General features: G+C 36.6%; 1 protein-coding gene across 1 annotated transcript; it reads right to left on the reverse strand.

Annotated features, from left to right (window-relative positions):
- Positions 1–10230: 10230 nt before the first annotated feature.
- Positions 10231–11298, reverse strand: LOC136855303 (adhesive plaque matrix protein-like). The gene has a single exon (XM_067132207.1). It carries the CDS (start codon positions 11296–11298, stop codon positions 10231–10233), a length of 1068 nt encoding a protein of 355 aa, XP_066988308.1.
- Positions 11299–13253: the final 1955 nt, after the last annotated feature.

Genomic DNA, 13253 nt, shown 5'->3' on the forward strand with positions numbered 1-13253 from the left:
AACTCTTGTAAACAACTATGCAGAAAAAACAATGCTGAATAACGAAAACAATGGTGGGCGTCTCTTGTTGATAAAGTACTGTCTTCGGCCTCAAACAAAACATGCGCACAGACCGAGAGAAACAAGTACAATGGTTTTTTCTTTATTTCATCAGAGAGTTGAAAAAATAGCACAGCTGCTACACAAAAAAATATGGTACAGAATTTGTCATTTCACTTAACTAAAAATAAATTCATTAAAATTACATGAGTGTGTGATAGAAATATAAATAATAGAAATTGAAAAATGATCAGTCCTACCCACTAAGAAAATACGTAAAGAGGTAGATAGTTTGAGCAACTGCTTCTTTTGTATTATCTTATGAACTAAACATAATTACTGTGTCATTTTTGTACTGTTATTCCTTTTTATCTCGATGAATCGAGCAACTTTTCGCTACCGTTTACTACAGAAATGAATTATTGCCGGGATATTTAAATGAGAGTCGGCATAGTTATCAATGAATATTCCATGCGTTGTTTGTTTATCTTGTGTGCTGCCATCTGTCCATATTTTTTGTAATTACGACATCACCCCAAGTCAGGTAGGGAGTTGCAGCCGAGGTCAGGTTATGGGGGTCCATGGGGCTGACAGAATTCCACCGGTCAGGTGGGACGCGGCGCCCTATGTAAGGTAAGATCTGAACGTAGCCATGTAAATTTTTCATTCTTTGCAATAGAAGCAATTATAAAACATTTCCGGCATTCCATCAAAAACCTTCAAGAACTAGCATTCTTGATTTATTCCCCAAATAATAAATGAAATGTCTCGATTCGCTTACATCACATATTAACGTCGTGGTTTTCGCACGAGTCTCAATATACTTGATCATAACTATATGATTTTTATGGGAATGTTCGGTTGCGGTTGCATATTCGATATTCAAAAAGCTCTAAAGATGGCACCACATTAGACCTACATACAATTCAGTACCAAATATATTATTATATTATAACTGGCGCATCAAAATCTTCGTACCAGTTGCTTGGTCATGCAAGTGGTATGGAAATAAAATTGCTCAAAATGACAAGATAAAAAGAAATAATATATATAATCACTGTCCAACAAAGAAGGGTTCAAAGCAAAAAGGGAAAAGAATTGGGTGTTGTTATATGAAAGGATGGCAAGTCCAGTAGTAAGTAACCCTAATAGCTTTCCATCTTTTAATCGGAAAAGAGGGAGGTCTCCATCTCTGCCCCTTCATCTACAAGATATGTCAGAATAATTAGGTAGGTATGCATTTCTTAATTATGAAGATGGAACATCAGATAGTCTGCATCATTCAGAATTCACCATCGAGGTTCACCATCATTCTCAACAAATGAACGCAAGTTTATGAATGACTTATGGTGGGAATAATAAGTGACTACTGAAAGCTGCGAGAGTAGACGATGAAGACGAAGATACTAGACGTTTCGCACAGGAGGGCCTCGACGAGGTAACCTTTCTTACGAATGGTTTCATCCCGGTACAAGAGGGTTACATCGTGCGAGGTCCTACTGTTTTCGTAAAATATATTCTACTGAAGCAATGAAGATTCAAGATTCACGTCTGGTGTTTCTCCTTCTTTCTTCTCTTACCTTGGCTGCGACCCACAGCGGTCGACTAAAAGCTTGGCTCATAATTACTGTTTAGGTCAACAGAGGTATACGAGATTTTAGGGGAAAAAGCCCAAATCGTCCTTTCTCGTCCGGTTCGAGAACCAATCACCGGTGACTCAGCCTGTGAACTGTGAGTGTTTACCCTTCAGAAACTGGACCGAAGAGAGAGAGAGAGAGAGAGAGAGAGAGAGAGAGAGAGAGAGAGAGAGAGAGAGAGAGAGAGAGAGAGAGCATATGTATTCAAAATCTAAGGTATTCGACCTCATGTCCTTATCTGGCCGTTCTTGTGAGAGCTATGGGCAATGGTGGTGAAATCCGGAGGCAAACAAACTGCCAAGAGATGTGTCGAGTTTCAGGAACTTGACTAGAGTTCCACCATTACAGGTCAGAAGAGGCGGGGAAAGGTCGGAAAAATGTGCATCTGAGTGTTGCATAGATAAAAAAAAAATTACACCACTTTCTTGTGCAACCCAAATAGGAAAAGAATTTGGATTAGAATGAAATTTTAAGTTGGGACTTTACGATGTCAAATGAAAATATATCAACAATATGATTACGATTTAAAAGTATAAAAGCACACAAACCCTATGGGAGTTATTCACAAATGTTTGTGGATGCATCGTTATGTTATATATATATATATATATATATATATATATATATATATATATATATATATATATATATATATATATATATACAAGGAAAAACTAAACCGAGAATAACTACTAACAGGAGCGCCATAAATATACAATATATTTCACAGAAAAACAGAACATTTGAATACTAAGATTCCATAACCTTTTGTAGATGTGGGAGTGAAACAAAAAAAATATCTCTTTGAATCTCTTAATACCCATTGTCATCCTTGTCCAAAGGGAATAAATGTAAGCATATTTTTAAGAGAAAAAAAATCCTCATACTTACTTCTTCTCATACAACTTCTGTCATCAATAAAATCCTTATACAAAAAGAACTCTTAACGACATCAAGCAGCCATACAAGCTTAAAAGGAAAGTCCTGGCTGACAAGTATTTGGGGACCTGAATATGACTCCTCACTCTGAACATATTTTTAATACTACTTGACTTTCTGCTTGCCTTGTTTTTTATTCGTCATCAGTTTATCATTTATCATTGAAATCACTGTGTGTGTGTGTGTACACACATATATATATATATCAAAAGGGTACATATATATATATATATATATATATATATACATATATATATATATAAAAGATATGTATATATACTGTACATAATCTGAGAATCCCAGAACCGAATTCGAAACAAAACAGTGTTAATGGAATACTTGACCTCGGTCTCACGGCAAATACAATATTTTCATTAGAATACTTTCTATTGAATAAAAATATGGTGACCAGGGTTCGTTTCGACTCTAATGCATTATCTTCTCTTGACATGTAACACAATATGAAGGGGTTGACACGAATTTTCATCTTTCTCTGAACCCCATTAGCTTGTTGCTGAATCGAAACAATGGGGACTGGAGATTTAACCTTATTCTATTTTTTTCTTATTTATGAAAGCTGAAGCTATTTTTAGCAACTCTCCCTTCCTTCCCCACCCGCCACACTCCCCCCAAACGCCTGTTTCCCATCTCTCTTAAATCCCAAGGATGGGGAATGATTCGGGGTGGTTTCATAAACAATTCGTTGTGCCTGTGTCGACTTAAGCAGTGAACTTTGTATACGTGGTTAGTCAACTGTGGTAGGTTGTAGCCAAGGTGAAAAAGACCAAGGCTAGCGACCTCATCTCAAGAGAACCTCCAAAAAAGTCTGAAGGCTCACGCCCTGTAAAGCCACTGGTTTTACTGGAAAAGGGCAATATAACTGAACATTCGCATACACAAATATATATATATATATATATATATATATATATATATATATATATATATATATATATATGTATAAATACATACATATGTATGTGTGCGGTTGGGTGTATGTGTATGTTAACATAAGAGAAGCATCTATTATTTTAAGGCATCGCTTTTCTAATTTCCAAAACTTATTTTCATGGCTGAAGTTTTGAGATTGAAAAGAAAAGCCAAAATTTGGTACTATGCCGCTCTCTTCATGTACTCTTATGCCAACAGCTATTTCAACCATTATCTCATAGATACCATCAGGCTGCTACTGTGTGGAGCACACTGCTTCTGTAATTACCAGCTCCATAGTTATTCTTTTAATGAGGAACCTCAGGATCTCTGACAAGCTCATCTAAAGGATGCTCTTTTCATGTGCATCACCAAACTGATGATGTATGGCCCTATTATTGTGATGGGCTTGTAGTTGCCCCATGATGGTTATTATTGTGTGGCAAGTGTGGCTTGCACTGGGAAGTTTGCATTTCTCTTTCAATATTTAAACTTGTAAAATATGCTGGTCTCAAGTTTCTTGGGCAGGTTGGGGGCGTTGCTGTTGTTTGTTGCAAGGTTGATTACTGACTGTACTGAGCAGTGATCAGTGAAGACTCTCAGTGATATTTTCTCTTAGGGTGACTTCAGCGTTAACCCATGGGTGATAATTCTTCAAAGGGAATCTGCGACATGTATACAGGCTGTTCCATAGCCAGCTTTACGATAGATAGTTCTAGCTTTGCTACTTTTTGGTGTTTTGGGTATATGTATGTGGAATTTCCTTTTTTTCTCTCTCTCCTTTATCCTATCATCTATGATGTTGCTGGGGTATCCAATATTGGTCATTAACCATCTCACATGCACCAGTTCTGCATGGACAGCCTTCCAAGTACTGCAGTGGAAGAAGGCACTCCTGATGCAGGCATCGACAACAGACCTCTTGTATGAATGGACACTCTCCTCTTGTTTAATGACGCAGCTAACATTTGTAGTTTTTGTGAAGATTGATGTGACATTAAGTTCGCTTTTTCTCAAAAAGGGCCCCAAGGAAAGGAAGAGGACTGTCCTTATTAGCCTCAACTGTGGACTTTGAGAACTATATTACTTTTTAAGGAGTTGATCAGCCTCTTTGGTTCACCAGCTATTTCAGTGGTGATGGAGATTTAGTTCACATATCTGGCATATATTCTTGGCTTCTGGTGGCTATCAAAGGTCTTGCCTTCTACAGCTACTATATACATGTTGGCAATGGGAACTCCAAGGGATGATCTCATAGCTACTTCATTCACCTGTTGGTCAAGTTCCACTTTGTGAAAGGAAAGGGCCTCCCATCAAGTATACCACCAGTTTTTAAGTAATCAGGAGGGGGTCCCTTCCAGATCTGTAGATGTTATTTATAAATAGGCTATGTGTATCTGAGGATGCTATGTCTTCATCAGCTTGGGAGGTATCAAGAATGTCCTTGAATTAGATGAGAAACCTAAAAGAATTACCTGCTGTTATCCTATAGGTTGGGGTATTATCTGGAAAATTGTGGGCCTTGATATCCGGCTGGACTGACCAGCTTCATTTTCCCAAACTACCTTCAAGAATTTGGCATCCTGCTGAAGCCTATTTGCTTTGGTTACTATATACTGCTCACTCTTTACTTTACTGTCTGTTGGGCCTTCCTTCAGTCTCTGGAAATTTGTAGTGTCATTCATGATCGCATCCATCTTCACCATGTTCTTTTCTCTCTTAATGTTGACATATACAGCAGTTTTGCCACCCCTCCTAAGGATAATGGCCTCTATTTCATAGTTCCTTGGCAGCTTTCCAATTGGCCATTATTTAAGATCATACTAGAAACTACTGGTTTGTCTACCTGCTTCACTGCCCAGTTCATTAATAAGTGAGGAGGTAAACTTGAAGGTGGTCAATGAGTGCGTCTATTTCAGTCCTTGAGACTTCCTCATATAATGGAATTGAGGTCCAAAATTTATGCATCACATTAATTCCTACCAGGAAGGTTTTCATGTTATGTTGTTACAATCCACTAGTGTCTTTGCTAGGAGATCCTTTGTTCTCTGCCGGATTGTTTGGGTTGCTATGGATAATTCCTTCTTAAAGCTTCTTATTTCTTTGTTCAACTGTTGGGACTTCCTTACATTTTCCTTTTTTTCTGTGATGAAGGAACGTCCGCACATCTGTCCAGGAGGTCCATACCCCGTCACTCTGAGATAAGCTTTTTGGGCAAAACCTTTCTCTTGCAATTCTCATTACATGCTCGTGCACAGTGGCATCTATCATTTTAAAGCACCACTTCCAATTTCCTTCTTATCTTCAAGGCAGAAGTTTTGAATGAAAAGACAAAAATGGATACTAGGTTGCTCATTTATTTTCACTTATACTGTAGGGTAAATGAACAAATATGAATACATCGCATATATAATGGTAATGCAGCCCTACAAGTAAAAATTCTAAAAAATGACAAAAATGAAAATTAACAGGTAAATCTCATTTGAGATATATCTGGGGGATTTTCTTTGACGTTTAGAAAGTCCGTCTCCCTCGGCTGCGATGAGAACATGAATATGAATCATCAGTCTCTTTTCGTCCACGTATTCACAGTTCTCATCTGTACGGAGAGCCAATATCACAAAGTGTATCCGCCAGTATTTTTTACTTTCGCATGTTTGTAACTGCACCCGATACTAGATTTCTTCATAGTTTCTATTTTATTAAATATTTTCTATATGTAAATTTCAGTCATGAAGATACTTATTACAATGTAGCTATTATTATTTTCCATGACCTCGTTTTCCCTATATGAGAAAAATCTTATGGCTACATAAAAATAAATTAGTTTTATGAAGAGAAAGATGTGAAATCTTTAGTTAGAACGAAATTTTTCTCTAAAGTAAAAAAAAAAATCTGTAAAAGGAGAGATATTTTGGCATACCCAAAACGAATCCTTCCTTCCCTTCTCGTGATAATGATACCTCCATAAGAAATTCTAAGTGTTTCTCGGCATAAGTAAACAAGACACCTAAATGACATTTCTTCGACTTACCCACCCTTCATAATCGATAAAGATAAAAACAAAAAATTAGCGGATTAGAAGCCCTCACAAACTTGACAGCTAGGAAAGATTTCCTAGAAGTGCCGCTTAGCATAAATCAAGGCCTGGAGAATACTGGCTAATGCGTTTCCTCATCCTTATTGCGTCCAAAGATATACATCGACCGGGAAGCATAAGAGGTGAGGCTGCTAAAAATAGAATGTTAGCAAGTGAGGAAAAACGTTTGCTTATGTGCAGAAATTGTCTCTTTGTTTACAGGAGTAATATAATTTATATATACCACACTATTCACATTTAAATGGCATACACCACACACTATACATACTTGATACGTGCGGGTTAATGCGCGTCACTGTAGTCCCTGAGTTCTTGTCTTCCGTGGTTCAGGCCCACGAGACGACGACGTATTGGTCAACTAAAAATTTCCTTCGGGCAACATATATAAAAAATATATTATTTCCGAGTAGAGCGAATTGGATAGTAAAGGACATTTGTAAAGCTTAATGCTTGTATATGATCACGGTGATGTGATAAACTCATTGTATATGTGTATATATATAGATATACATATATATATAATATATATATGTATATATATAATATATATATCCGTGTGTGTATTTATATATACATGCGTGTTTGTGTACTTGTGATGTATGTGCGAGTGTACTTATAGAAACTACATTCTACGTTCTCTTCATAAACTCTAAACTAAACTTTAGATCCGCTTTGAAATTTCAGGAAGTTATGTTGGTATCGATGTCAGTCCTCCTGACCACAAAAAGACCATAATAATGCCACTACCTTGCCCTCCCCAACGAATCTCTCATAATAATAAATTGTTCATTTATCACTAAGACTAAAAGAGAGAGAGAGAGAGAGAGAGAGAGAGAGAGAGAGAGAGAGAGAGAGAGAGAGAGAGAATGAATTATTCACCCTGGTTGTCCTTAAGGTACAAAATTCCTTAAGTGAGCATCTATATCACAGATAGGGACCTGTCTTTTTTATTTCTTAAGCAGAACAATTAACAGATCAGCTTCTGAGAAACATTCACCTCACTTCAGGGAGATGCGAACGGAATCGATGATTAGAAGCGCAGCAACGAAAAAAAAGAAAAAAAAATTATTCTGAATACACGATACGAAAAATATTCTTTATTGTTTTCTTTTTGAATAATGCTAATGGATAAAACTTGTTTCCCTTGGAGACAAAGAGATGTCGGCAGCGTGCCATTCAAATTCGACTTCGTAAGAAGAAATAATACAAGAGAGAAAATGAACAACCCAGAATTCCATTGTTATATATATATATATATATATATATATATATATATATATATATATATATATATATATATATATATATATATATATAGATAGATAGATAGATAGATATAGATAGAGAGAGAGATAGATAGATAGATATATACAGTATATATATTTTACATAAATACTTACATACATACATACATACATTCATACACGAGTGTGAGCATAGTATGTATCATTTTTAACTAAAACATTTCCTAATCACACCATGTCTTTTGGAATTAAGTTGCATGCACCCTTCAGGTGCTTCATTCACTCTTCCGGTACTGAAAGGTACAATGGATTTATAAGGAAATGGAACAAAGTTTCTCTCCGTTTATATTTGTTTTTATCTTAACCTTCATTTGTTTGCTTCATGCACTAAGTTAAGGGATTTACCTTCAAATTAACTAGTAAATGTTGTGCATTAGTAACTATTTTAAATTAACATTAATAATAATGGTAATGGGACTGTTCCCCAGTTTGGCTATTTTGTCTACTTTCCTAAAATCACTCGAGTAATATATTTTAAACAGAAAAAAGCCGCTAATAAGTCTGAGTGACAGACAGCATGGTTTTCCAGTGGGCTATTCCGCTAGTTTTGCCTGCTTATTATTACAAGTAAAAGAAACTACCCTGCATTACAGCAATGGCAATCCGGGTGTTTATGCTTATTCAGTTGATATCAGTAAAGCATATGACTTCGTTAATCACGATATTCTTATGGGCAAATTATTAGTATACGGCGTTTCCGGCTGTTTATGTAAATTCGATTCACTTTTGGTATAATAATTAATTTGTTCTTGTGAGAGACAGTTCTTGTGTTTCAAATGAATGGGAAATAAAAATTTTTTTTCCTGGGAAAGAACTTCATCAAGTCACTTTTTGGGAATATATAATGAGACGTTCTTAAAAAACTTTTCTGAAATGACAGCCGGTTACTTTAACCTAAAATATCTTCGCTACGTTGATGAAAATTGTGTTGGTGGCTTCCTCAGTTTACGGGGAAGCTTTTAACACTGTTTTGAAATTTAACCCCCTAAAGACCAATATCAAGACATTTAACCTTGGTAGTTATAAAGTTCAGCTTGTAAAATCATTTAAACATTGGGGATACAAGATAACCTGTAATTAGTGTTATAATTTTGACATAAGCACAAGAAGTTGAATTTTAATATGTTCAGAAAATGTTTTGTCGACAAGGTGTTTAATTAGCTTTAATTAAACAATTTTGCTTGCAAATATATAGCTGCAAAATGTGGTTTGGAGGTTCATACTCTAGTTATTCATTCAAAAGTTTTGGTGTGGACGACCATAAGGAAGCCAAAGCGACTTCAGACCTTTCCCGTCGTGAAAGTAATCATTATGCTTGCCAAGAGTCCCAGATTTTATCGTTCCGACATTTTATGAGTAAGTCTAAGATTATGTCTGCAGTGCGGTTGCTAAGTAACTCATGCGATTTTATTCAAAAGATTCAAGGCTTTTTCATATATCTTCGGTTTCCTTGCCAAAACGAAAGTTGAAGAGTAATTTAGGAAACATTTTTTTTATACCGTAGAATTGTACCCATACTTTGTTTTATTCTAAATTTTGAATAGTACATGTATGTATAATACTGTTTTATTATTTATACTGCCTATCAAGACTTACATGTTTATTCTAACATTTTATTGTAATGATGTAAGAATAGTTGACTTATACCTGGTGAAATAAGATAATGTGAATGAAATTTTATGGAAGATTTGTTTATCATTTTGTTTATTTTTTATGCAAAACGAAGCTATATGTGCTGGTGAAATCAATCATGAATGATTTTTTTTACATAATTATGCATCGTACCAGGAAAAGGCATGTAACTCTACAATGAATTTAATGGTAATATAATAATGGTATGCTTATAAACCTCGCGATGAGCTGAAGCCAAGATATTGACCTTCTGTACATAGGGTCTTTTGAAGGTAGATTTTACTTTTTTTCACCTGGTTAAGAAAAGGTCTTCTGTCGACATACTTCCAACTTCGAATAATTTTGTGACAGATTTAAATGTTGTTTGTTTGATAGCAGGGAATTCCAGCACCTTCGTTTTGATAGTAGGGAATTCCCGCACCTTCGTTTTGATAGCATGGAATTCCAGCACCTTCGCTTTGATAGTAGGGAATTCCAGTGCCTTCGTTTTGATAGTAAGGAATTCCAGCACCTTCGTTTTGATAGTAAGAAATTCCAGCACCTTCGTTTTGATAGTAGGGAATTCCAGCACCTTCGTTTTGATAAGAAATTCCAGCACCTTCGTTTTGATAGCAGGGAATTCCAGTGCCTTCGTTTTGATAGTAAGGAATTACAGCACCTTCGTTTTGATAGTAGGGAATTCCAGTGCCTTCGTTTTGATAGTAAGGAATTCCAGCACCTTCGTTTTGATAGTAGGGAATTCCAGCACCTTCGTTTTGATGGTAGGGAATTCCAGACCTTCGTTTTGACAGTAGCGAATTCCAGCACCTTCGTTTTGATAGTAGGTAATTCCAGCACCGTCGTTTTGATAGTAGGGAATTCCAGTGCCTTCGTTTTGATAGAATGGAATTCCAGCACCTTCGTTTTGATAGTAGGAAATTCCAGCACCTTCGTTTTGATAGTAGGGAATTCCAGCACCGTCGTTTTGATAGTAGGGAATTCCAGCACCTTCGTTTTGATAGTAGGGAATTCCAGCACCTTCGTTTTGATAGTAGGGAATTCCAGCACCTTCGTTTTGATAGTAGGAATTCAGCACCGTCGTTTTGATAGAGTTCCAGCACCTCTGTTGATAGTAGGGAATTCCAGCACCTTCGTTTTGATAGTATGGAATTCCAGCACCTTCGTTTTGATAGTAGGAATTCCTTGCCTTCGTTTTGATAGTAGGAATCCGGCAACTTCGTTTTGATAGTAGGAATTCCAGCACCTTCGTTTTGATAGTAGGGAATTCCAGCACCTTCGTTTTGATAGTAGGGAATTCCAGTGCCTTCGTTTTGATAGTAGGGAATTCCAGTGCCTTCGTTTTGATAGCAGGGAATTCCGGCAACTTCGTTTTGATAGTATGGAGTTCCAGCACCTTCGTTTTGATAGTAGGGAATTCCAGTGCCTTCGTTTTGATAGTAGGGAATTCCAGCACTTTCGTTTTGATAGTAGGAAATTCCAGCACCTTCGTTTTGATAGCAGGGAATTCCAGCACCTTCGTTTTGATGGTAGGGAATTCCAGCACCTCCGTTTTGACAGCAGAGAATTCCAGCACCTTCGTTTTGATAGTAGGGAATTCCAGCACCTTCGTTTTGATAGTATGAAATTCCAGCACCTTCGTTTTGATAGCATGTGGAATTCCAATAATTTTTTGGGTAAATGAGAAACATTCTAATGTTACGGCCTGAATTTCTCGCATGCTGGAAAGTCAACGACCTCTCAGCGCCATATGTAATTGTTCTTTTGTGTTCCATTACTTTTTTGTTACATCGAACACCCAGTTTCTTCACCATATATTGTTAAAACCTATGCATGGTACTAGGACTTGCCTGTTCTAAAGGAACATAGTTGATCTGCTGTCGTTTGTCGGACAACCGCGCAAACATCGTAGCAGACATTAGAGGGCGGACACAATCGACAAATTAGGTGATTCAGATAGGCCACCCTCCATAGAGGCCTTTCTAATACAGCCGAACTCCTAGATGATGAAGGTCAAACCACAATCTAGACCTCCTATGCAGATTTTAGAACATGTCTGGAGAATCAAACGATTCGAGGAGAGTAAGCCAGCGAAAGATTTGGGGATTAACTTGGTGATTTCCTAGAGCAAGCTGGTTTACTTACATTCTGAAATCCTCAGACGCTTACTGCACGTGATAAACACTTACAGTGTATAGTAAGGTGATCATTGCAAGCTTGATTAATGTTTGCACAAATATAAACAGTGCATGTTTGCAGAATATAAAGAATTCCAGAAGTTAAGAAGGTATAAGAACATCTTCAAATCAATAAAAATTTTAATGTTCACAGTTCGGCGATCTTTAACGCCTACGGCAAAAAAAAAGCAGATAAGTTATTTTACACCCACTCACTAACGCAAAAAAAAAAAGGAAAAACTCCCATTAAGATATGACTTTAGCCCAGTTCCCCATAAGTACGCGATAGAGGAGGGGAGGGCGCGGTCAGACAAAGGCTCCGACACCTGTTCCATCCTCAGACCACGAACACCGAAATGTTACCAATATCCCTACTCCCCCAATCCCCCCACCCACACTCCCTTAACCCACTATCCCTTCTCACTTTCAAAGCGCCTTCTCCTCTCACTAATCCTCTTTCTCCTCCTACCCTTTCCCTGCTTTTCCCCTTTCCTCATACAAAACCTCAGCTTCGCAGAGAACTCTTATTCCCCCAAATCTACTCTAACATCGCCCCAGATGAACCAGGTTTCTGTTAAATAGGAAAGTCATAGCCATGTTTTCGGGTGTGAATATCTTCTCAAGTAGTATCATATTGCAAACAGAGAGAGAGAGAGAGAGAAAGAGAGAGAGAGAATCTAATTTTTACGACATAAACTTGATATTTTTTGAAGTCTAATGAATTATACTCATCGACAACATCTTAAGACTTCATGCAGAATTGAAATAACCTCTGATATTGTGTTTATAATAATAATTAATAACTATTAATAATATTACCGGAACTGACGTTACAAATAAAAGCTGAAGTAGAAGCAGTAGTAGTTCAAAAGTATATTACGAGAAGCTTTAACCAAGACATAAACCACATGCCAGTGAACAATCAAATGTTATTGATCCCATAAGTTTGTGTATATATATATATATATATATATATATATATATATATATATATATATATATATATATATATATATTATATATATATATATATATATATATATATATATATATATAATGTTGCAGCAGTTCATTAATTGATAATTAAAACAGGATTAACGTAAGATCTAAGACTTATTTTGTTCAGTGTATGTAGGCTAGTTCTATGCAGTACCCGTCAACCCTTGCCTTCTATGTGAGGCAAGAAAACAGAAACAGAGAGAGAGAGAGAGAGAGAGAGAGAGAGAGAGAGAGAGAGAGAGAGAGAGAGAGATCAGTTTCAGGTGAAAATTCAAACACCCACGGCAGCTCTGTCATGGATTATTTGCGGTAAACTTGTCTGTCATTTTATGACATTCTGAGATGCCTCTGGGTGAGGGTCTGAAGCATTAACACTCTCATCCCATGTTGTCTGCCCTCTGGCCTCAGACTTAGGTGGTGTAATATTTTTTCTCTTTTTATTTGTTTTTATTCATTTTTTAAGAGTAAGTTTCATGCACTACGTTACGTGATTTAATTC

This window comes from Macrobrachium rosenbergii, chromosome 31 (genome assembly GCF_040412425.1).
Source record: "Macrobrachium rosenbergii isolate ZJJX-2024 chromosome 31, ASM4041242v1, whole genome shotgun sequence".
NCBI lineage: Eukaryota > Metazoa > Arthropoda > Malacostraca > Decapoda > Palaemonidae > Macrobrachium > Macrobrachium rosenbergii.

Bases quoted from the DNA above. Each gene is read 5' to 3' on its own strand.
- LOC136855303 (XM_067132207.1), bottom strand. From the start codon at position 11,298: ATGCGAGAAATTCAGGCCGTAACATTAGAATGTTTCTCATTTACCCAA.